Source organism: Corella eumyota, chromosome 3, assembly GCF_963082875.1.
Source record: "Corella eumyota chromosome 3, kaCorEumy4.1, whole genome shotgun sequence".
Taxonomy (NCBI): domain Eukaryota; kingdom Metazoa; phylum Chordata; class Ascidiacea; order Phlebobranchia; family Corellidae; genus Corella; species Corella eumyota.
The window spans coordinates 18,241,734-18,268,039 of NC_137492.1; the positions used below are offsets into that span (position 1 = coordinate 18,241,734).

General features: G+C 29.1%; 3 protein-coding genes across 6 annotated transcripts; 2 read left to right on the top strand and 1 right to left on the bottom strand.

Annotated features, from left to right (window-relative positions):
- Window positions 1-110: 110 nt before the first annotated feature.
- LOC145745370 (uncharacterized) lies at window positions 111-10,175 on the bottom strand. 4 transcript variants are annotated; one of them, XM_082563430.1, is made up of 17 exons: window positions 10,030-10,175; window positions 9,235-9,345; window positions 8,882-9,011; window positions 8,371-8,483; window positions 7,972-8,132; window positions 7,286-7,439; window positions 6,941-7,111; window positions 4,483-4,644; window positions 3,670-3,867; window positions 3,515-3,605; window positions 3,396-3,442; window positions 3,184-3,286; window positions 2,473-2,694; window positions 2,256-2,381; window positions 1,644-1,801; window positions 1,215-1,466; window positions 111-895 (listed from the first exon to the last, which is right to left on the bottom strand). In XM_082563430.1, the coding sequence occupies exons 1-17, from the start codon at window positions 10,153-10,155 to the stop codon at window positions 764-766; spliced, it is 2,457 nt and encodes an 818-aa protein (XP_082419556.1). In that variant the 5' UTR covers window positions 10,156-10,175; the 3' UTR covers window positions 111-763. The 4 variants fall into 4 exon arrangements, with proteins under 4 accessions (XP_082419556.1, XP_082419554.1, XP_082419555.1 ...); XM_082563428.1 differs by having other exon boundaries at window positions 7,280-7,439; XM_082563429.1 differs by having other exon boundaries at window positions 7,972-8,135.
- A 560-nt stretch (window positions 10,176-10,735) lies between these two features.
- On the top strand, window positions 10,736-14,952 carry LOC145745374 (lactadherin-like). Its single transcript, XM_082563434.1, has 10 exons — window positions 10,736-11,554; window positions 11,660-11,695; window positions 12,114-12,266; window positions 12,397-12,572; window positions 12,720-12,820; window positions 13,326-13,549; window positions 13,653-13,688; window positions 13,827-13,979; window positions 14,094-14,260; window positions 14,465-14,952. Exons 1-10 carry the CDS (start codon window positions 11,299-11,301, stop codon window positions 14,600-14,602), a joined length of 1,440 nt encoding a protein of 479 aa, XP_082419560.1. The 5' UTR covers window positions 10,736-11,298; the 3' UTR covers window positions 14,603-14,952.
- Window positions 14,953-16,222, top strand: LOC145745997 (lactadherin-like). The gene is made up of 5 exons (XM_082564175.1): window positions 14,953-14,959; window positions 15,104-15,301; window positions 15,501-15,653; window positions 15,727-15,893; window positions 16,085-16,222. Exons 1-5 carry the CDS (start codon window positions 14,953-14,955, stop codon window positions 16,220-16,222), a joined length of 663 nt encoding a protein of 220 aa, XP_082420301.1.
- The last annotated feature ends 10,084 nt before the right edge of the window (window positions 16,223-26,306 follow it).

The following is a 26,306-nucleotide window of genomic DNA, read 5'->3' on the forward strand; positions in this document are numbered from 1 at the left end:
TTTTTGGCTTAATAAACTAAAAAAACACTACCGTTGTTTTAAATATTTTAATGGAAGTCAATTTATGATAGTTAATTAAGTGCACAAATTAGGCTGCTAACAACAAGCAAGCAATTAAATGATTTTGTATTGATGTTTAAAATGAAAAAATAAATTACCAAACTTCTGTAACAACAAATTGTGTAAAGCATAACAGAACATAGCAACCCACTTTGACACTCTGTTGTATATTTCAAGTGAAAACGCAAAGAAAGTAAAGAGATATAGTACAATAAACAAACCCGTTTCTTTGATGATGAAATAACATATTTTTTCAACCAGTTAGTAATAAATTAGTTTTAAAGCAGCAACAAGAAATGGAATGTAAATATTTTTAAATGGGCTGCAAAAGTGCCAAAAATAAAATAAAGGTAGTAAATAAGCCTAATTATACATTCAAATATGTTGCATGAATTGTTACATAAATCATAAATAACCAATGTGTCGCCGAATCTATGGAAAGACGGCTAATATACTAGCGCCGGCAAGAAAAAGAGAATTAATAGTTAATTAAAAAGAGCATAAAATTAGCATATATTTGTCAAGTCAGCCCACTTTTATATCCTTCATTTCAACAAGAAAATCATCAGAAAAATTATAAAGTTTTAAACACAGCAAAACACTGATGTCTTTGCAGTTTGATCAAGAATCAAAAGGTGTAAAACATTAAAAAATTCATACGAAAATGATCAATATTTTATTTTAAATTATTTTTTTCCATTTTTTAACCATCTTGTTTGCTTAGGGCAATGGCAAGTTTAAGATCAGCTTCTTCTTGCTCTCGCATCTTCCTCCTTCTCTCTTCCTCTTTTTTACTCTCCTCCCTGGCCCAAGCTAACTGGGTCGCCTCACTTGTCTGTTTCATTCAAAATTAAAAAAATTTTTTTATAAGAAGTCTGGTAGTGTAATATATTTGTCATGCCATCAAACTACATGCAAAAAGGTTTAGGCCGCACGAATGGCATAATATTAGCCTATGAGCCCGGCTTTTACAGATAGATTAAACACATGTCACAATTGCACATTTTTCCCCCCAAAAAAATATATAAAACCTTCAAATTTATTGAAAAATATTGTGTATAAAGTTAAAGAACCAACACAACTACCTTCCTAAAAAAATGTAAAAATCTTTATAAAATAGAAATAAAAACAACAATATATCAACTTTCCCTTACCTTGTTGTTTTTATTTTTCTTTTTATCAACTTGTGGAGATTTAGTTTTTCCAATTGAGGACATTTCAGTTGGTTTAACTGGTCTAGGCGGAGCTTTAGATTCGGTTTTTGCCGACGTTGATGAAAAAGGATCAGTTGCAAATAAGGAGTTGTTTTTTGAACCGAAAGCATCACCACCAAATGGGTCTTCAGATGGGTTGTTTGCTGCTGCATCACCCCCAAATGCTGATCCCCAGGGGTCATCAGATTTCGACTGTAAAGTATTTAACCAAAAAAATTTTTATTATTAAAAAAAGGATTTGATATTCAAAAAATTTTTCTTTTAAATATATATTACTTTTAACAAAAAATACTGTATTTTAGAAATAAATACTGTATTTCTACATAAAAATAAAAAATACTGTATTTAATTTAGTATTTTTGCATTAACCTTGTCATTGTTTGAGGGGAAGGCATCGAACATGTTTCCACTACTTTGTTGTGAAGTTTCGTTATCAGAAAAAGCTTTGGCAAAATTACTCGGATCAAAAGGTGTTGTCGGACTAAAATCTTTCGAAAAATTGTCTGCATTACTGGAATTGGTTGTGTCTGAAATATGGAATACAAAAAGTACAATAAATTTGTACCTGCAGCGTTGTGTAGTAACACTTGGTTTATCTACATGCGGTCCTGAGTTTGATTCTCGCTGCTCTTTAACACCCTTGAGTCCTGAGTTTGATTCTCGCTGCTCTTTAGCAACCATTATAATAAACTACTGCTAAGCCAACACTTTATCAGCAGCTTAATTATTAAGCAATTATAATCTATAATATTAAAAACTGCCAAAAACAACTTAAAACTGGGTCAGGGTAACTAATGTTACTCTATGTTCAAGTCGTGAAGTCGACCATCCGACATCGAGGATAAATAAATAAAAATTTAATTTAAACAAACTATAAATTAAAAAATAAAATAAATACACTAGATTTAAATACAGCAAATTATGCAAACTCTTTTAACCTAAAAAACTAAGATTTTATTCACTTAAAAAAATAAAAAATACCAAATGTTGTGTTTTTATTAGAAGTTGATGTAGCGGAAGTAGAAAAGGGGTCGGAATTACCAAAAGGGTCGTTACTAAATGTTGCTATAGAGGAATGAGAATCAAAAGTACTGCTGGCTGTGGTGTCTACAAAGTTAAAAAACAATAAAAAAATAAAAAAATTAACAACAAAAACAATTTAAAAGAAATGTTTTGCAAAATTATATTTTTGGCATACTTGCAAATGGGTCCTGCCCCGCAAATGGGTCATTATTAGAACTTGTGACCCCAAAAGTGTCCTCACCCCCAGATGGAGGGTTAAAGGGATCAGCTTGGGTTGTTGAGTTTGCAAAGGGATCAGCCCCTGCAAAAGGGTCACCTGCAGTGGGTTGAGAATAATCTGAGCCCGAGAATGGGTCTGAGCCCCCAAATGGGTCAGATTCAGCAGCAAAGGGGTCGGCTAAAAAATAACAAATCTTTAACAGGGAAACACTAAAAGGAGGGGTTAAGGGGAAGAGTGGAAGGGGGAAGCCTTAAAAAGAGGAAAGGACGAAAGGAGGGGCTCAGAGGAAATTAATTTGCGGTATTTTTATTAAGCAGCAGAAACTATCAATGCTAAACGGCATTAGAAAAGTATTGACAATTTTCGCTGCAAACTAAAAATGACTGCAAATTACTTTTTCTTGAGCCCCTCTTTTGCTCCTCCCCTTCTTTTAGGGCTTTCCCTTCTCCCTGTCTTCCCTTAACCCTCTTTTTATAACGTTGCCCTCTTTAAAAAATATGAATTTAAATTTTGTGCTTTACAATCCTTGAAAAAAAATTTGAAATTTTAAGAAAGAAAAAAAATTAGAGAGCACAACAAAGTGAATAGGTGGGCCATGTTAAGTTTAAGTGCTTCAAATTTTTAAACAAAACCAAAAATTATTCCCAAAAAAAAAACCTTTTTTACTTTTGAATTGATCTTCATTTAAATCTTCTTTAATGTGTTCAACTTTTTCCTGCAAACCTCCCATGCTAAATACACTATCACTTACACCTATTCCTGAAGTTTTCTGTTAAAAAAATAAAAATTAAAAATCAAAAAATGACAAAACTTAAATCATGTGTAGCAAATTGTGTTTCATAGAAATTTTAAGTTAATAGAATACATTTGAAACTTACCAAGTTAATGTCATCATATGATTGAAAATTAGAGCTATTTGATTCACCTAAAAAATTAAAAAAAGTCCGTGAAATATTTATGTTTTATAAAAAGTAAAAAAATTTATATTTTCACTTACTTTTTATGGCAGCTACTGCTTTGTCGTATTGTTCTATATTCGATGAAACTGATTTCTTTTGTTCTTTAAGTTGGTTTAATTGAATTTTCGCCTAACATTAAATTTGTTTTTAATAAAAATTCAAATTTTTTTTTGGAAAAATATAAAAAATATACTTTGTCAATTTCCGACTGGGCTTCTTTGATCGATCTTTCGACTGTGTCTGCTTGTTGTTTTTCAGCTTCCAAACTCTGCTCGAGTTGAGTTTCCTCCTGTTTTAACTCAGCGAGTTCAATTCTAATTCTTTTAAGTTCGATCTCTTGTTGCCCAACTGATGCTTCTTGAGCTGATATTTGAGCTTTAAGACTTTTAATCTAAATTTAAAATAAAAGTCTAAAAAAATTGTTTTTATATTTATTTATTTTTGATGTAAAAAAGTGGATTTTACGGTTTTAACATTAGGTAACTATCGTCACCCTGACCCATTTTTAAGTTGACTTAGGCAGTTTGAAATATTATCGATTACAAATGCCAGATAATTAATCAGCTGATAAGTTTTAGGCTTATAGCGGGAGTTCATACCGTTTATAGCGCCTAACTTGAAGGGGCTACAGCATGAGAGCAGTGGGGATCAAACCCAAGTCCTTATGTAATGAAGCCAGGTGTTCTAACCACTTCACCATATAGTTTTAAACATTAAAATTAAAAAATTATAACACTGTTTACCTTCATTTTGTAATATTCATTAATTAAAATAAATAAACAGGAAATAAATAGGGTTTGTTATATATTATGGATTATTTATATACTCAATGTTTACTACTAATCAAATCAGTTTTTAAAAGCATTACACTTTCTATAAATAAATATTGCAACAAATTATGCAGAATCATTATCGTAAAATTTTAACATGATTAATCACTTTTTAAAAAATCATGATAAAATTTCATGAATAAATTTTAAATTTTACGAATTAAAAAAAATCTTACATTTTCGTTTTCATCTTGTACTTTTAGTCTCACATCAGCCAGCATGGTGTCGAGTTTATTCCGCTGTTGTTCTAATTCCTCTAACCTGGTATGTGCCTCGGCCTTATCACATTCCAATTGAGCAAGTGAACTACTATCTCTATCCAAAGTGCTCTGCAATTCCTATATGGTTTAAACATAAGGTAAATTTTATTAATATCCATATGTCTGTATTATTTTAGTTTTATATCACATATTGGCCATTAAATTATCAATAAAGTAAAGTATTTATCTGTTTATTAATTTGTCAGATTTTTCGCTGTGCAGAAATTGGTATATGTACAACACTGGTTATAAAAACCATTAATTATTTTTTTTTTTGTATATATCTTTATCCTCGATGTGGGAAAGTCCAATGCGCGACTTAAACATAGAGTAACATCAGTTACTCCGACCAAGTCTCGAGTTGCCTGTGGCAGTTTGGGATATTATAGATTATAATTGCCCAATAAATAAGCTGCTGATTAAGTGCTGACTCAGCAGGAGTTCATAATGTTTATAGCGCCTTACTCAAGGGCGCTACAGCATAAGATCAATGGGGATTGAACCCACGACTTTATGTGTGGTGTAGCAAGTGTTCTTACCACTACGCCACGCTGCCGGTTAAATTAGACAACATTTAACCAACAATATCACAGACAAAATGCTATTAAGCATGAAAACAATGTAAATACAAAACACTATTCTGTAAGAATAACAACAAAAAAATGCTACGTTAGCAACAAAAAATGGTATCAACACAAAAAACAGTAAATGTATTTTAACAAACTAACCGGTCTTTTCCCACATAATCCCCCCATCTTAAAACGGCAGCAATTTCAAATAACCATTACTTACTTTTATTAAAGTTTACAGATTCTAATGTTGAAATTTTTGTTATCTATTTTATTACTGACTTGTAGTTTTTTTCAACGTTTTAATTTAAACTAATTAGGTAAATTATCGACTGTTTTCTAACATTCTGGATCTTGAAATAAAAACTAAAAATCCCTATCTTATGCAAAACCTATTTTCTCTATTTTGATTGATCTTTTTTTTGCTTAATAAGCAGGCACATATGTTGTCCAGAGTATTTATATAACAACAAGACAAAGAGAGAGGGGGTCCATGTATTAATAATAAGATGCATAACAGAATAATTGATTTAAAATATTTATAACCTTCATCAGCTTCTGAGCAAGTATAATAACCAACATGAGCTACCTTGAAACTATATTTTAGTACCAGTCAGTCTTATATTACACTTCTCTTGGAATAATTGAAATAGATATGACTAAATATATCTTAAATGTAACCCAACACTAAAATAAAGCTAAGAACATATCTAAATATGTTTTATATTTGTCTTTGTATTATATTTTTACTACATTAAAAGCTCCAATAAGAGAGTTTCTTATGCTTATAAATGATCAATAAAGTAATGTAGGACAATTTTTATTTTTTTAATCAATAAAATCCAATTGCTAGATAGAGCATAAACATTCGGCCACTTACACTAATTAAACCAAAATCATTTATAGTTAATTTAAATATACAAAAGCAAAATTTAAAATATTGAAAGATGAATGCCGTTTTCTTTTATTTTTTACTACAGATACAAACTCATTTTAATCTAAATTATTGTTACTGTAGACTTTAGTACAGCAAAATAAGGAGAATACCATATGTAACTGATATTTATTACCAATATGGTTTTAGAACATTAAATTTATTTACAGCATTAAATTTTTTTACAAAAATAGGTTATAAATAAAAATAATAAAAAATATTTTAAATAAATTTCTTTACCCAAAAACGAAAGGAAACTATTAAAAATTGTTAATGAATAGGATAATACCAATACTTTTACTATTCATTGGAAATCTTAAAAGTTTTCTTACTTTTCATGGTAATAAAAAATTATTTAAAATCATTTTTTTACTATGACCAATTAGATAACTTTACAATATTTTTTGTTATTTTTTTGTATATATCTTTATCCTTCATGTGAGAAGGTCGAATGTGCGACTTAAACATAGAGTAACATCAGTTACCCCGACCCAGTCTTGAGTTGCCTGTGGCAGCCTAGGATTTTTTATAGACTATAATTGCCCGACTTATACAAATTAAAACCGGCAGTGTAGTGTAGTGGTAAGAACACTTGCTACACAACACATGAGATCGTGGGTTCAATCCCCACTGATCGCATGCTGTAGCGCTTATGAGTAAGGCGCTATAAACGGTATGAACTCCTGCTGAGCCGGTACTTAATCAGCAGCTTATATTTATTAGGCAATTAGGATCTATAATATCTCAAACTGCCATAGGCAACTCGAGACTGGGTGGAGTAACTGATGTTACTCTATGTTTAAGTCGCGCATTCGACTTTCCCACACCGAGAATAAATATATACAAAAAAAATAAATTATAGTTATCCTACCTGTACTTCATTGTTAGTGTTACGAACTGCAACTTCCTTTTGTTGGATCTCGGCGGTTAACGATTCCTTCTCCCGTCGCAGTTCCTCGATTTCTTGATTCAAAGCGTCGAGTTCCCTCATCGCAGCTGAGTCACTAACTCCACTACTCGCATCCGACTGACTTCCTCCATCCTGGATTTTTTCAAATTTTTAAAAATTTTGAATTATTTTTTTAGAAGTGAAAATTGCTTATTAAATAACCCTATTTATATATATATTTTAGTAAAAGGGTAGACCTGACTCTAGAAAAGCTTAACCACTACATTAACCAATTTAAAAACACAAATTTAATCCAATTACCATTACCCCATAGCCAGAATCCTGGCTCGATGCCATTAACATTTCAGGGGTAAGTTGGGTTGGTAGTTCGACCCCCTTAACTTTCTGTGATATTAAATGCATTGCAAATATGAACTGATCCTGGTTTAATTTACCCAATCCACTTTGATCACACAAACCCCTGCAGAAAAAAAAAAAAATTGTAAACGTGTATTATAGATAAATCGTTTATTATGTAAACTTATTTTTTTTGTACATAATTTTATCCTCGATGTAGAAATGACAAATGTGCGACCTAAACATAGGGTAACAACTGTTACCCCGACCCAGTCTCGAGTTGTCTTTGGCAGTTTGGGATATTATAGATTTTAATTGCCAAATAAATATGCTGCTGATTAAGTGTTGGCTCAGCAGGAGTTATACCAGTTATAGCGCTTTACTCAAGGGAGAAGTAGGGATCAAACCCATGACCTCATGTGGTGTAGCAAGTGTTTCTTACCACTACACCACGCTGCCGGTAATTATATACTTTATAAAATATTATTAAATACACATAGGTTATATTTAGTTTATGTTAGGTAATACATAACTTACAAAAGTTTAAATGCAATACCCTACATATTTTTATCACATTTTTTTATACAGTTTTTAGTATGGGTCATGTAAGTACTTTTGTTGTTTATTTGTAAAATATTAACATTATTAATACTGACCAAACATGGGCTAAAATTGGTTGAGGTAATCCACTTTGAACGAAAACATCTCTTGCACTTGTACCATTAATTGAACCATCTGGATCACGTTTTTGTTGAAAAAGACTTAAAAATCTTGCCTTGTCTGCAGGGCTAACAATCCATTGGGAAAGAGCATTGGGCTGCTAAAATATTAAGATTCGTAATTCTTTAATTAAAAAGTATTTAAGAAGTTTTTATCTGTATGTTTTTAAAAAAAACATTAAAATAATTTACAGAAATTTTCTAACTTTAGTTAACCATCATGAAAAATATATAGCTTTTTTAATAAAAAAGCAGGCAAAGTTTACTCTTAAATATTTTAATATTGTAAATTTCTAGTATTTTATTAATTTAACTGTAAAGAAAAGTTGTACTTACTTGGGTTGGTATTAATGGTTGTATTTTGATTCCGCTGGCAGATGAGGTGCTCCCAGTTCTTTTTAATGAAACACTTCCACTAGTTGGAATTTGTGGAAGAACCGGGACAGCTCCTTTAAAAATAAAACCAAATTTTACTAAAAAAATATTAAATAAAAAAATGCATTATTATACATAGGCTATAACAAGAAATTATTTTTAAATAACCACGTTGTATTTTTTCTATATATCTTTTTCCTCTTAGTTAAAGGTTGAATGTGCGACCTAAAAATAGAGTCACATCAGTTACTCTACCCAGTCTCGAGTTGCCCATGACAGTTTGGGATATTATAGATTATTATTGCCTTATAATTAAGCTGCTGATTAAGAGCTGGCTCAGCAGGAGTTCATAACGTTTATAGTGCCTACTTAAGAGCACTACAGCATGAGATCACTGGGGATCGAACCCACAACCTCATGTAATGTAGGAAGTGTTTTGATCACTGCACCATGCTATTACTAGAGTACTTGCCAGGTAGTGAAGGTATTTTAGAAGCTGGTGTAGGTGATTTAGGCGATCTCTTAGAAAGTGGAATTAAATTTGTTGGCAAATTTTCTGGGACAGGATCTTTGTCTATTGCTCTATACACCAAATACATTGCCTAAAAAAGGGGCAATGTTAATTAAACAACCATAAAAATCTTAAGCACTTTTAAAGAAACTTAAAAAAAATTATTCATTTTTATATATATTTATAATAAATATTGGCATCACTTATACAAAATTATGTTTTTTAAGTTTTAAAAACAAATTTCAAAATTTCAAAAAATCTCAAATAAATATAGTCTATTGAAACAAAAATAACTATTTTAACAAAAGCGCTACCACGCAAAATTCCTCTCTGTCCAAAAACCCATCTTTATCAATATCAGAAAGTTCCCAAACTTTGCCCAAAATATCAATTGGCAACTTAGAATTAAGAAGAACTGGACGTACCTGCAAATGGAATAAGGTTTTTAAACACCAGAATTGACTAACAAATTTACACAACTTAAAATTTCTTTGCCAGTAAAATTTTAGCAATATTTTAAGCCAATTTAAATATAAGCTTTTAATATAAGTAAAATTTATGCCAGTTTATGCCTAAAATGTTTTATTTTTGTATATATCTTTATCCTCGATGTGGGAAAGTCGAATGTGCAACTTAAACATAGAGTAACAACTGTTACTCCGACCTGCCGACCCAGTCTCGAGTTGCCTTTAGCAGTTTGGGATAGAATAGATTATAACTACCTGGTTATTATGCTGCTGATTAAGTGCTAGCTCAGCAGGAGTTCATACCGTTTATAGCGCCTTACTCAAGGGCGGGGGGAATCAAACCCACGACCTCATGGTGGTGTAGCAAGTGTTCTTACCACTACACCACGCTGCCGGTATGTTAAATTAAAGTGTAAATAGATGACTGATAAAAAGGCTAAAGCACATGACAAACTATATTAGGTCTTGGGTTTTAAACCCAGTGCTGACACAGTATTTTTTTTGTTTATAAAATTTAAATTTAAAAGTTTTCTTTTGAAAAAACTGCAAAGCACTTAACATAAAGTAAGTGTTAAAATAAATTACATATAAAACAACATATTTTCTTTATTTTTAATTATTATTTAAAAATAATTTCTTTACTTTATCCCCTGGAAGTTTTCCACCAACGGGTAAAAGACTCTCAAAAATATTCTCGTATTTTGTCTTTAAATTCCCTTGAATAATCCATGCTTCTTGAGTTGCAGAAGATAAACTAAAGCCAGACATCCTTACTCATTAGAACTTATTCTACTGCAAACAAATAATTGTTAATTAATAGGTAAATAACATAAAAAAAACTTTAACCTAACGTAAAAAAAACTAAGTTTCCGCCTTCTACAGTTAAAAGCTTAGGCGGAATTTTTGCGGATATCTTTAACGCAAAACAAAATATAAATGTTTCCAGATAGTATTAAATCGTACATATAAAATATTAATTTTTATTTTGCGATGCTTTGTTTTAAACAAGAAAGTTTTCTTAGGTTTAGTAATAGTCTTGTATACCAAATATTTATTAATGGCAGGTTGATGTTCTATTAACCAAGGTAAAACTGTGTAAAAATTTATGTTTTTAAAATATGCAAACTAAATACTTCAAATTTGTCATTTATGTCTTAACCATCTTAAGCATTAAATTTACAATTTAAATTAAAATGTTGTTATTTGTTATCAACATGTACTTATTGTTTCACATACTTTTAACTTTTTTTTTTTAATTTTTTTATGTATATATTTTTATCCTCGATGTGGGAAAGTCGAATGCGCGACTTAAACATAGAGTAACATCAGTTACTCCGACCCAGTCTCGAGTTGTGGCTGTTTGGGATATTATAGAGACTATAATTGCCCGGTAATTATACTGCTGATTAAGTGCTGGCTCAGCAGGAGTTCATACCGTTTATAGCGCTCTACTCAAGGGCGCTACAGCATGAGATCAGTGGGGATTGAACCCACGGCCTCATGTGCGGTGTAGCAAGAGTTCTTACCACCACACCACGCTGCCGGTGTAAACTTAATTTAGGTTATTAAAAACCAATCATTTAAAAACTATGTTAAGGTAACTAAAATAGAGGTATTCTGCCCAATATTATTTCATTATGTAAAAATACCCTTTTTTTGTGGGCATATTTTTTTTTGTAATTATTAATAATTAATACTTTTTTATAATAATTAATGTTTTAACAAACAAAAAACAACCATAATCATTTTTCATGTTGAAAAACATTACCAGGTTTGAAAGATGAATATCTTTTGTTTCCTGAATGTGTTTATTTTATAATATAAGTCGTCTGTGTGTTTTTTTTTGTTAATGAGTTAAAAGAGTGAGTTATATTGGTGTTTTGTAACTCGTATTCATTGAATTTACAAAACATGAGTTTAAAATTGTTTTTGTTACTGTTTCTTTGTGTTTCTATGACTTTATCTCAAGACAACCAAATTTGTTTTAATGTGCAATTGAACCCAGGAGGTCATATGACCCAGGGATCTAGTCCAGCACAAGGGAAAACAGGTAAGCAGAGTCCGAGGGGCCTACCAGGTCCAAGGGGATTAACAGGAGCTAAAGGAAAATGTTTCTGCAATGAAGACTTTGTTGCCCAGTTGCAACAAAGAATAAACAGTTTAGAAGGTAAATTATTTTTTGTAGGTAGAAAATATATATATTTTTTGCTGCAAAAAATTAATTTATGAAATATTAACTCTTTTGAATTTATACAAACTTTGTTTTATTTAGAGAGGCTTAATCGGTTTCATTCAATTCTTGACAGAGGTAAATATTTTCTTATTTATTTTATGTTTTTTTTTTGTATATATCTTTATCCTCGATGTGGGAAAGTCGAATGCGTGACTTAAACATAGAGTAACATCAGTTACTCCGACCAAGTCTTGAGTTGCCTGTGGCAGTTTGGGATATTATAGATTATAATTGCCCGATAATTATGCTGCTGATTAAGTGCTAGCTCAGCAGGAGTTTATACCGTTTATATCGCCTTACTCAAGGGCGCTACAACTTGAGATCAGTGGGGATTGAACCCACGACCTCATGTGTGGTGTAGTAAGTGTTCTTACCACTTGCTACATGTTATTATCCCCCTACTTAAATTTAAACTAAATACTTAGTTTATATTTAGGGCAAAATTAAATATTTTTAAGCTGTATATTAAAATTATAATTTTCATCTTTCCAAGTTAAATACTGTGGTGTGGGGATGAAAAGTGGGTTGATTCCAGATAGTGCAATTACAGCCAGTTCATTTTATGATAATGATTATTTACCACACTATGGAAGATTGGATAATAGACCTACAAATAACCACCACGCTTGTTGGGTACCTAGACCGAGTAAGTTTTATATAATTTTTAAACTCAATACTTTAAGCTTAAATCATGTTTTTTTTAAATGATATATATTGCAAAAATATGGTTATACTACAAATACCCAAAAGTAATTTTTCTTAAACCATTAATATAGCATCCATTGGGCAATGGATTCAAGTTGATCTGGGTTCAGTTACTTTGTTAAAAGGAGTTGTAACCCAAGGTAGATATGATACAAGAAATGGAAACCAGTGGGTGAAAAGTTATAAAATTTCCTATGGAATTTCCGATGGTGATTTTCAAGTTGTACAACAAAATGGAATTGATGTGGCGAGTTTATTTGATTAAATACTTTTGACATAAACTGTTTTTCATGTTTTATATTTATTATTCAATATCTAACAATGTACTTAACAAGGCTATGCATTAATTCTATAGGGCTTCAAAATGACTCTGATTTAAATATTTATTTTTTAGATATTTCCTGGTAACACTGACAGAGATAGTTATGTGTTTAACAACTTTCCTGAACCAGTTTTGGCCAGATATGTTCGTTTGTTTCCGCAGACTTATCTCAAGTACATGAGTTTAAGAATGGAGTTGTTAACATGTTAAACAACTCAATATGTGAATATCAAACGTTGTAAAATATAATATTTAAAAATTAATTATAGACACTTTTGTTATAAAAATGACATTAACTTATATTATAATGTACTTTGGGTTCCAATATTAGTATCGGTTCAAAACTATTGTGTACAGACTTTGTTTAAATTTAAATATTGTCACTTGAAGGAAAAATATGAATACAGTTATTATGCATAAATTGTTTAAAAAAGTAAATTCTTTTTATTTGCAACATATTATTATCAAATTAAGTCATGTTTTGTCAACTGTAATAAATTGTTCTTAAAATGTTTTACGATTTTAAAAGATTAATAACTTTTTGCTTCCGGAATATGTTTGATTCGTGGTATAAGATATTTTTTGTCATTTTTTTTTTCATTTTTCATGAATGAGTTTATAGAGTAAGATATAATTAATTCGTAAAATGGGTTTAAAATTACTTTTATTGCTGTCCAGTTGTATTTTTGTGACTTTATCTCAAGACAACCAAATTTGTTTTAATGTACAATTGAACCCAGGAGGTCATATGATCCAGGGGTCTAGTCCAGCACAAGGAAAAACAGGTAAGCAGGGTCCGATAGGCCCGCCAGGTCCAAGGGGATTACCAGGAGGTAAAGGAAAATGTTCTTGCAATGAGGGTTTTGTTGCCCAGTTACAACAAAGAATAAACAGTTTGGAAGGTAAAACATTTTTAATAGGTAGCAAATATATTTTTTGATGAAAAAAAATCAATTTTTAATATATTAATTACTTTTAAATTTATATAAACTTGTTTTTATTTAGAGAGGCTTAATCGGTTTCATTCAATTCTTGACAGAGGTAAATGTTTCCTATTTATTTTTATTTTCTGATATTATCCCCCTACTTAATTTTAAACTAAATATTTTTTTTATATTTTTGGGTGAAATTATATTTTTTTAAGCTGTTAATTAAAATTATAATTTTTAACTTTCAAAGTTACATACTGTGGTGTGGGGATGAAAAGTGGATTGATTCCAGGTAGTGCAATTACAGCCAGTTCAACTCATTCTAATCTTTTTCTACCACAATATGGAAGATTGGACAATAAACCCAGGGATGGCCACCAAGGATGTTGGGTACCTGGACCATGTAAGTTTTGTGTGCTTTTCAAATTTGGTAAATTAAAGGGAAAAGTGTTTTACTTAAAATTATTTTTAGTATAGTTACACTAAAAACAAAAATTTTCTTAAACCATTAATATAGCAACCATTAGCCAATGGATTCAAGTTGATCTGGGTTCGGTTACTTTATTAAGAGGAGTTGTAACTCAAGGAAGACAAAATTATGATCAATGGGTTAGAAGTTATAAGATTTCTTATGGAAATTCAACTAGTGACCTCCAAGTTGTCCAGCAAAATGGAATCGATGTGGTAAGTTTGTTTAAATTGGACAAATTAGTAGTTTTCAATTTTCGTTAAATATGTATGACTGTCATTAGGTCTGTGGCCTATGTAGGGTAAATAAATTATTATGAAACATTTACAAAAATATATATTTAATTTGTAAAATTGTAGCCTACTGTATAACTACTAAAATTGCAAGGTTGATTTTTGATTTAAATATTTATTTTTTAGACATTTCCTGGTAACACCGACAGAGATAGTTATGTGTTTAACAACTTTCCTGAACCAATTTTGGCCAGATATGTTCGTTTGTTTCCACAAACTTTCCATAGTCACATGAGTTTAAGAATGGAGTTGTTAACATGCTAAATAACTGAATATGTGAATATTGAAAGTTGTAAATATAAGTATTACAAAAATTAATATGAACACTTTCATTTTAAAATGTATATTAAGTTCTATATTAATAAGTTTTGTGTTTTCCAATATATTCACTGTTTTAAACCAACTGTGTACTGAGTTTGTTTTAAATTAAATAATGTCAATTTAAAGAAATAACTTAATTTCTTATCTGGTAATATGTATAAATTGTTTAATAAATTAGGTTTTTTGATATGCAACTTATTAATTTAAAATTAAGTCATGTTTTAGCCATGTTATAATTAATTCTTAAAGCATCATAAATTTTTGAAAGATTAATAACCTTTTGTTTCCGGAATATGTTGGGTTCGTGATATAAAATATTTTTTTGTCTGTAATTATTTCATTAAACCATGTGAGTTTGAACAATAAAATATATCAAATTCTTAAACATGAGTTTAAAATTCCTTTTTTTACTGTCCAGTTGCATTTTTGTGACTTTATCTCAAGACAACCAAATTTGTTTTAATGTGCAATTGAATCCAGGGGGTCATATGACCCAGGGGTCTAGTCCAGCACAAGGGAAAACAGGTAAGCAAGGTCCGATAGGCCCGCCAGGTCCAAGGGGATTAACAGGAGCTAAAGGAAAATGTTCCTGCAATGAGGACGTTGTTGCACAGTTGCAACAAAGAATAAACAGTTTAGAAGGTAAGTTCGTTGATCAGCGTGTAAATATATTTAAGAGTTTGTGGTAATTAGGACATATATTATATTTTTAGGAAGGTTAGATCAATTTCAACACACCCATGTTGACAAAGGTATATACTTTAAGATTTGTCAATTAATTTTTAGTTTTTAAAACCTGAGTTGTTTATTTAGTTAATTATTTACCGTGTTTTAATTAAAGTTACATACTGTGGTGTGGGGATGAAAAGTGGATTGATTCCAGATAGTGCAATCACAGCCAGTTCATTTTTTGATAATAATCATTTACCACACTATGGAAGATTGGACAATAGACCCGGGGATGGTCATCATGGTTCTTGGGCCTCTAAAAAAAGTAAGTTGGCATTTTTTAAATTAATCATTTATCAAAAAGTAAATGAGTTGCTAAACTAAAAAAAGTTTTGAAGGTGTTATTGGGCAGTGGATTCAAGTTGATCTGGGTTCAGTTACTTTGTTAAGAGGAGTTGTAACTCAAGGAAGACAAAATTATGATCAATGGCTTAGAAGTTATAAAATTTCCTATGGGAATTCAACCAGTGACTTTCAAGTTGTCCAGCAAAATGGAATCGATGTGGTAAGTTTATTTAATTTAGGCATATTTTTAGTTTTGTATATCTACTGGTTGTGTACATTTGTTACTTAGTGTGTAGGCCTTGTTATTTAAATATGTTATTATGGAACATTCACAAATAAGTTTGTGTAACTATATTGTATAACTACTAAAGCTGTTTAGGTTGACTTTTAATTTAAATATTTATTTTTTAGACATTTCCTGGTAACACAAACAGAAATAGTTATGTGTTTAACAACTTTCCCAAACCACTTTTGGTCAGATATGTTCGTTTGTTTCCACAAACTTTCCATGGCCACATGAGTTTAAGAATGGAGTTGTTAACATGCTAAATAACTTATTATGTAAATATCATAATATGTAAAACTAAAATAAAAAGCAAAAGTATGTTTTTTTTTAAATATTAAAAATTCCATTAACTTATATACTATTATGTAATGTGTTTTTCAATATAATTTTTGTTTAAAAACTAATATGTACAAAGTTTTTTTAAAATTAAATAATGTGATTATTTTTTTAAATATCCAATGTTAAAAAAAATTGTTATCATTTATTATTCTAAAAATTACTTTTTATAATATTGGTTATGTTAAATAAGAAGTTTAAAGTTATAATTAAAGTAATTGAAAATGTGATTTTTGGGTCAATTTGTCATCAATTTTGTTCTCATTTAATAATAAAACATTTTGTAGGCATTTAAATGTGTTGTGATAACTACTACCCTGTGGTTATAATTTAATATTTGTATAGCAATATAAATAATGAACATAACAACACACATAAATCATCATAATGTACTCAAACACAAACATTTCCCTTCCAAAAGATTAATAACTGTTTATTTCCGGAATGTGTTTTGGTTGTAATATAAGATATTTGTTTATCTTTTTCTTCTCATTTTAACTGCAAGTGTTTAAAAAGTAAGATAAAATAAATTCTTAAACATGGGTTTAAAATTACTTTTATTGCTGTTCTGTTGCATTTTTGAGACTTTATCTCAAGACAACCAAATTTGTTTCAATGTGCAATCGAACCCAATGGGTTTTATAATTCAAGGGGGTAATCCAGCACAAGGAAAAACAGGTAAGCAGGGTCCGAGGGGACTACCAGGTCCAAGGGGATTAACAGGAGCTAAAGGAAAATGTTCCTGCAATGAAGACTTTGTTGCCCAGTTCCAACAAAGAATAAACAGTTTGGAAGGTAAAACATTTTTAATAGGTAGCAAATATATTTTTTGTTTAAAAAAAAATCAATTTATGAAATATTAATTACTTTTAAATTTATATAAACTTGTTTTTATTAAGAGAGGCTTAATCGGTTTCATTCAATTCTTGACAGAGGTAAATATTTTCTTTTTTATTTTATGTTATTATCCCCCTACTTAATTTTAAACTAAATATTTTTTTATATTTAGGGTGAAATTATATTTTTTTAAGCTGTATATTAAAATTATAATTTTTAACTTTTAAAGTTACATATTGTGGTGTGGGGATGAAAAGTGGGTTGATTCCAGATAGTGCAATAACAGCCAGTTCATTTTTTGATAATGATTATTTACCACACTATGGAAGGTTGGACAATAGACCTACAGATAACCATTTTGGTTGCTGGGTGCCTAGACCATGTAAGCAAACTAAGTTTATAGTATTTTGATACTTTTGATATTCCAAAAAATTATAGTTAACTAAAACTACTAAAACAAATTAAACTTGTAGCTAATATTGGTCAGTGGATTCAAGTTGATCTGGGTTCAGTAACTTTGTTAAGAGGAGTTGTAACCCAAGGTAGATTTGATGATACTTATGGAAATCAATGGGTAAGAAGTTATAAAATTTCTTATGGAAATTCAACCAGTGATTTTCAAGTTGTACAGCAAGATGGAAACGATGTGGTAAGTCATGTTTAATTAGGAAAATTTAGATTTTTTAATTATGTATACTTTAAAATTAAAAACGTTTACTGTATGTAACTTTTTAAGGTTCAAATGCTTTTAAGGTTATACTTTTTTAGAAAGTTTATTTATTATATTGCATTTTTAAAAATCGGTTCATGCCTATTTCTAAAGCAACAAATTAATAAAATTAGGTTTGGGTTAATCTCAGATTTATATATTTATATTTTAGACATTTCCTGGTAACACTGACAGAGATAGTTATGTGTTTAACAACTTTCCTGAACCTATTTTGGCAAGATATGTTCGTTTGTTTCCACAAACTTATCTCACTCACATGAGTTTAAGAATGGAGTTGTTAACATGCTGATTTATGTGATATATCCATAACAAAGGTTGTAAATATTCATTTATTTTCATATAAAATATTTATCATAAATTAAGTACTGTATACATTCTAATTTTTTCATTTAAAATTTAAAAAAATGACATTATTTAAAAACTTATAAATGTTAAAATTGATTGATGTAGTAATGATGTAATTATTCATTTTTGTTGTCACGTTTTTTGTTGTTTTGTTGCCAAAAAATGAGGCTACATTTATTTTTCACTTTCGAAACCAAATTAATTGGTCTGGTTGTCAAAAATTGGAAATTTTAACGGAAATGTTAGTTGATTAATAAGTATCATTTTGAAGAACGAAAAAGGTTATTAATTGCATTTTCTGGAAAATCCAATTTTAATTCTGGCATTTTGTCATAATTTTGGATATAAAAAAACATTGTATTTAAACATGCTGTTTTGAGTCTATTTTTTAATAAATGAGTTTCTCGAATGCATACAAACTGCATTTATTTTTTTTTCAGTGTAAACTAATACATAATAAAAATAACACCAGCAACAAATTATATGTTTATTAATTTTCTAAAAATAGCTATTAAAATGTAAAAAATTTCATAACGGTTATATCATATTTTAAAAACTTATTTGTTTTGTAATTTCTTAAAAAGCATGATGTGATTTTGTTTTTGTATCATTGTTAAAAAAAATTCAAAAAATACCAGAACAATTATATTTTAAGTTGGGGGCGATAAAATGTGTATATAAGTCTTCTGTTTTGATCTTTTTGATCATTCTACCTTTAATTTTAAAAACAATTAATTTTATTATAATTGAACAATTTTTAAAAATGGGTTTAAATTGTTTTTTGTACTGTCATGTCTCTATTATGTGACATTATCTGAGAAAAATCAAATTTGTTTCAATGTGCAACTTAACCCTCAAGATCATGCTACTAATCCAACAACAAGTGAGAAATGTTCATGTAAAGATGATATTGATCAGTTGCAACAAAAGTTTAACACTTTGGAAGGTGAATAATTTATTTAAAGATTTTTAAGATAATTGGCAAATCTAAAGATTTGTTTTAAATTTGCATTTTATTTTTAACTTATACCTTTTCCTTTAGATAGATTAGATCGTTTTGAACATACCAATGTTAATGATAGAGGTAATAACCAAAATTTTAGAGTGTTTTGCAATAAAAATATTTATCTAGTTATGTAATTAATTTTTTTAACTCTTAAGCATTGCAAAATTTGCAGTCCTAATGATAACTTTCATAAAAAAAAATTTATGGTTTCATTTTTTAAGTTACATACTGTGGTGTGGGGATGAAAAGTAGATCAATTCCAGACAGTGCAATTACAGCCAGTTCATTTCATTCTAATCCTTATCTACCACAATATGGAAGATTGGACAATAGACCTGAAAATGGCCATTTAGGTTGTTGGGTACCTGGACCATGTAAGTTTTTTAGATTTTTAAACTTAATAAATCAAAATAAAATGTGTTTTATGTTAACACTTAATATTTTTATGCTATAAATATCAAAATTAAATTACTTAAACCAATAATATAGCCTCCATTGGGCAATGGATTCAAGTTGATTTGAGTTCAGTTACTTTTTTAAGAGGAGTTGTAACCCAGGGTAGGTTTGATAAAAGAAACGGAGATCAATGGGTAAGAAGTTATAAAATTTCTTATGGAAATTCAACCAATGACTTTCAAGTTATCCAGCAAGATGGAATCGATGTGGTAAGTTTGTTTAACTATCTCCCTTAGATGTACACTGGGTCCTATGTTATATTATCTAATATCTAACAATCTACTTATACCTAAGTTCCAATTTAGTTAAGTCACAGGGTTATTCTAAAATATTTATTTTTTCAGACATTTCCTGGTAACACTGACAGAGATAGTTATGTGTTTAACAACTTTCCTGAACCAATTTTGGCCAGATATGTTCGATTGTTTCCACAAACATTTCTTAGACATATGAGTTTAAGAATGGAGTTGTTAACTTGTTAAATTACTGTATATGTGAATATTGAAAGTTGTAAATATAAATATTACAAAATTTAATATGAACACTTTCATTTTAAAATGTATATTAAGTTCTATATTAATAAGTTTTGTGTTTTCCAATATATCCACTGTTTTAAACCAACTGTGTACTGAGTTTGTTTTAAATTAAATATTGTCAAGTTAAAGAAATAACTTAATTTCTTATCTGGTAATATGTATAAATTGTTTAATAAATTAGGTTTTTTCATATGCAACTTATTAATTTAAAATTAAGTCATGTTTTAGCTATGTTATAATTAATTCTTAAAGCATTATAAATTTTCGAAAGATTAATAACCTTTTGTTTCCGGAATAAGTTTGATTGTAATATAAGATATTTGTTTATCTGTTTCTTTTCATTTTAACTGCAAGTGTTTAAAAAGTAAGATCAAATAAATTCTTAAACATGGGTTTAAAATTACTTTTATTGCTGTTCTGTTGCATTTTTGTGACTTTATCTCAAGACAACCAAATTTGTTTTAATGTACAATTGGACCCAGGGAGTCATATGACCCAGGGATCTAGTCCAGCACAAGGGAAAACAGGTAAGCAGGGTCCGAGGGGCCTACCAGGTCCAAGGGGATTAACAGGAGCTAAAGGAAAATGTTCCTGCAATGAAGACTTTTCTGCCCAGTTGCAACAAAGAATAAACAGTTTGGAAGGTAAAACATTTTTAATAGGTAGCAAATATATTTTTTGTTTTAAAAAAAATCAATTTATGAAATATTAATTTCTTTTAAATATATATAAACTTGTTTTTATTTAGAGAGGCTTAATCGGTTTCATTCAATTCTTGACAGAGGTAAATGTTTCCTATTTATTTTTATTTTATGTTATTATCCCCCTACTTAATTTTAAACTAAACATTTTTTTATATTTTTGGGTGAAATTATATTTTTTTAAGCTGTTAATTAAAATTATAATTTTTAACTTTCAAAGTTACATACTGTGGTGTGGGGATGAAAAGTGGATTGATTCCAGATAGTGCAATAACAGCCAGTTCATTTTATTCTAATCAATTTTTACCACACTATGGAAGGTTGGACAATAGACCCAGGGATGGTCATCAAGGTTGTTGGGCCTCAAAAAAAAGTAATTTTTTTGTGCTTTTTAAATTTGATAAATTAAAAGGAAAAGTGTTTTAAAAACAAAAATTTGCTTAAACCATTTAAATAGCAACCATTGGACAATGGATTCAAGTTGATTTGGGTTCAGTTACTTTGTTAAGAGGAGTTGTAACTCAAGGAAGACAAAATCAGGATCAATGGGTAAGAAGTTATAAAATTTCTTATGGGAATTCAACCAGTGACTTTCAAGTTGTCCAGCAAAATGGAATCGATGTGGTAAGTTTATTTAATTTAGGCATATTTTTAGTTTTGTATATCTACTGGTTGTGTACATTTGTTACTTAGTGTGTAGGCCTTGTTATTTAAATATGTTATTATGGAACATTCACAAATAAGTTTGTGTAACTATATTATATAACTACTAAAGCTGTTTAGGTTGACTTTTAATTTAAATATTTATTTTTTAGACATTTCCTGGTAACACCAACAGAAATAGTTATGTGTTTAATAACTTTCCTGAACCAATTTCGGCCAGATATGTTCGTTTGTTTCCACAAACTTTCCGTGGCCACATGAGTTTAAGAATGGAGTTGTTAACATGCTAAATAACTTATTATGTAAATATCACAAAATATAAATCTAAAATAAAAAGCAAAAGTATGTTGTTTTTAAATAATAAAAATCCCATTTACTTATATACTATTAAGTAGTATGTTTTTCAATATAATTTTTGTTTAAAAACTAATATGTACAAAGTTTTTTTAAAATAAAATAATGTGATTATTTTTTTAAATATCCAATGTTAAAAAATTGTTATCATTTATTATTCTAAAAAATACCTTTTTAGAAATTTGGTATGTTAAATAAGAAATTTAAAGTTTAACATCGACTATTTAATAATGTAAATAAAGTAACTAAAAATGTTTTTTTGGGGGTTAATTTGTCATCAATTTTGTTCTCATTTAATAATAATGCATTTTGTAAGCATTTAAATGTGTTGTGATAACTATTACCCTGTGGTTATAATTTAACATTAATATTTGTATAGCAATATAAATAATGAACATAACAACACACATAAATCATCATAATGTACTCAAACACAAACATTTCCCTTCCAAAAGATTAATAACTGTTTATTTCCGGAATGTGTTTTGGTTGTAATATAAGATATTTGTTTATCTTTTTCTTCTCATTTTAACTGCAAGTGTTTAAAAAGTAAGATCAAATAAATTCTTAAACATGGGTTTAAAATTACTTTTATTGCTGTCCTGTTGCATTTTTGTGACTTTATCTCAAGACAACCAAATTTGTTTCAATGTGCAATCGAACCCAATGGGTTTTATAATTCAAGGGGTTAATCCAGCACAAGGAAAAACAGGTAAGCAGGGTCCGAGGGGACTACCAGGTCCAAGGGGATTAACAGGAGCTAAAGGAAAATGTTCCTGCAATGAAGACTTTGTTGCCCAGTTGCAACAAAGAATAAACAGTTTGGAAGGTAAAACATTTTTAATAGGTAGCAAATATATTTTTTGTTTAAAAAAAATCAATTTATGAAACATTAATTTTTTTTAAATTTATATAAACTTGTTTTTATTAAGAGAGGCTTAATCGGTTTCATTCAATTCTAGACAAAGGTAAATATTTTCTTATTTATTTTTATTTTATGTCATTATCCCCCTACTTAATTATAAATTAAATACGTTGTTTATATCTAAGGCAAAATTCTGTTTTTTTAAGTTATTTAATAAAATTATATTTTTTATTATTCAAAGTTACATATTGTGGTGTGGGGATGAAAAGTGGGTTGATTCCAGACAGTGCAATTACAGCTAGTTCGTTTTATGATAATGATTATTTACCACACTATGGAAGATTGGATAACAGACCTACAAATACAAATAGCCACCGCGCTTGTTGGGTACCTAGACCGAGTAAGTTTTATATAATTTTTAAACTCAATACTTTAAGCTTAAATCATGTTTTTTTTAAATGATATATATTGCAAAAATATGGTTATACTACAAATACCCAAAAGTAATTTTTCTTAAACCATTAATATAGCATCCATTGGGCAATGGATTCAAGTTGATCTGGGTTCAGTAACTTTGTTAAAAGGAGTTGTAACCCAAGGTAGATATGATACAAGAAATGGAAACCAGTGGGTGAAAAGTTATAAAATTTCCTATGGAATTTCCGATGGTGATTTTCAAGTTGTACAACAAAATGAAGTTGATGTGGCGAGTTTATTTGATTAAATACTTTTGACATAAACTGTTTTTTTCAGGTTTTATTTTTATTATTCAATATCTAACAATATACTTGACAAGGCTATGCTTTAATTTTATAGGGCTTCAAAATGACTCTGATTTAAATATTTATATTTTTAGATATTTCCTGGTAACACTGACAGAGATAGTTATGTGTTTAACAACTTTCCTGAACCAGTTTTGACCAGATATGTTCGTTTGTTTCCGCAAACTTACCTCAAGTACATAAGTTTAAGAATGGAGTTGTTAACATGTTAAACAACTTAATATGTGAATATCAAACGTTGTAAAATTTAATATTTAAAAATTAATTATAGACACTTTTGTTATAAAAATGACATTAACTTATATTATAATGTACTTTGGGTTCCAATATTAGTATCGGTTTAAAACTATTGTGTACAGACTTTGTTTAAATTTAAATATTGTCACTTGAAGGAAAAATATGAATACAGTTATTATGCATAAATTGATTAAAAAAGTAAATTTTTTTTTTGCAACATATTAATATCAAATTAAGTCATGTTTTGTCAACTGTAATGAATTGTTCTTAAAATGTTTCACGATTTTAAAAGATTAATAACTTTTTGCTTCCGGAATATGTTTGATTCGTGATATAAGATATTTTTTGTTATTTTTTTTTCATTCTACATGCACAAGTTTAAAGAGTAAGATATAATAAATTTGTAAAATGGGTTTAAAATTACTTTTATTGCTGTCCAGTTGTATTTTTGTGACTTTATCTCAAGATAACCAAATTTGTTTTAATGTGCAATTGAACCCAGGGGGTCATATGACCCAGGGGTCTAGTCCAGCACAAGGAAAAACAGGTGAACAGGGTCCGAGGGGCCTACCAGGTCCAAGGGGATTAACAGGAGCTAAAGGAAAATGTTCCTGCAATGAAGACTTTGCTGCCCAGTTGCAACAAAGAATAAACAGTTTAGAAGGTAAAACATTTTTAATAGGTAGCAAATATATTTTTTGATGAAAAAAAATCAATTTTTAATATATTAATTACTTTTAAATATATATAAACTTGTTTTTATTTAGAGAGGCTTAATCGGTTTCATTCAATTCTTGACAGAGGTAAATATTTTCTTTTTTATTTTATGTTATTATCCCCCTACTTAATTTTAAACTAAATATTTTTTTAAATTTTTGGGTGAAATTATATTTTTTTAAGCTGTTAATTAAAATTATAATTTTTAACTTTCAAAGTTACATACTGTGGTGTGGGGATGAAAAGTGGATTGATTCCAGATAGTGCAATCACAGCCAGTTCATTTTATGATAATGATTATTTACCACACTATGGAAGATTGGACAATAGACCCAGGAATGGTCATCAAGGTTATTGGGCCCCTAAAAAAAGTAAGTTGGCATTTTTAAAATTATGCATTTATTAAAAAATCAATAAGTTGCTAAACTAAAAAAAAATTTTAAGATATTATTGGGCAGTGGATTCAAGTTGATCTGGGTTCAGTAACTTTGTTAAGAGGAGTTGTAATTCAAGGAAGACAAAATCATAATGAATGGATAAGAAGTTATAAGATTTCTTATGGAAATTCAACCAGTGACTTTCAAGTTGTCCAACAAAATGGATTTGATGTGGTAAGTTTATTTAATTGAGACATATTTTTAGTTGTATATATCTATTGGTTGTGTACATTTGTTACTTAGTGTGTAGGCCTTGTAATTTAAATATGTTATTATGGAACATTCACAAATAAGTTTGTGAAATTATATTGTATAACTACTAAAGCTGTTTAGGTTGACTTTTAATTTAAATATTTATTTTTTAGACATTTCCTGGTAACACTGACAGAGATAGTTATGTGTTTAACAACTTTCCTGAACCAATTTTGGCCAGATACGTTCGTTTGTATCCACAAACTTTCCATGGTCACATGAGTTTAAGAATGGAGTTGTTAACTTGCTAAATAACTGTATATGTGAATATTGAAAGTTGTAAAATATAATATTCAAAAATTAATTATAGACACTTTTGTTATAAAAATGACATTAACTTATATTATAATGTACTTTGGGTTCCAATATTAGTATCGGTTTAAAACTATTGTGTACAGACTTTGTTTAAATTTAAATATTGTCACTTGAAGGAAAAATATGAATACAGTTATTATGCATAAATTGTTTAAAAAAGTAAATTCTTATTATTTGCAACATATTATTATCAAATTAAGTCATGTTTTGTCAACTGTAATGAATTGTTCTTAAAATGTTTCACGATTTTAAAAGATTAATAACTTTTTGTTTCCGGAATAAGTTTGGTTGTAATATAAGATATTTGTTTATCTGTTTCTTCTCATTTTAACTGCAAGTGTTTAAAAAGTAAGATCAAATAAATTCTTAAACATGGGTTTAAAATTACTTTTATTGCTGTCCTGTTGCATTTTTGTGACTTTATCTCAAGACAACCAAATTTGTTTTAATGTGCAATTGAATCCAGGGGGTCTAGTCCAGCACAAGGGAAAACAGGTAAGCAAGGTCCGATGGGCCCACCAGGCCCAAGGGGATTACCAGGAGCTAAAGGAAAATGTTCTTGCAACGAGAACTTTGTTGCCCAGTTACAACAAAGAATAAACAGTTTAGAGGGTAAATTATTTTTTTGTAGGTTGATAATTAATTTTGCATAAATATATATTTAAAAAGTTGTTGCTCAAGGTTTCTAATAAATGAGACATACATTATATTTTTAGAAAGACTAGATCAGTTTCAACACACTGATATTTACAGAGGTATACCTATATACATGTATATT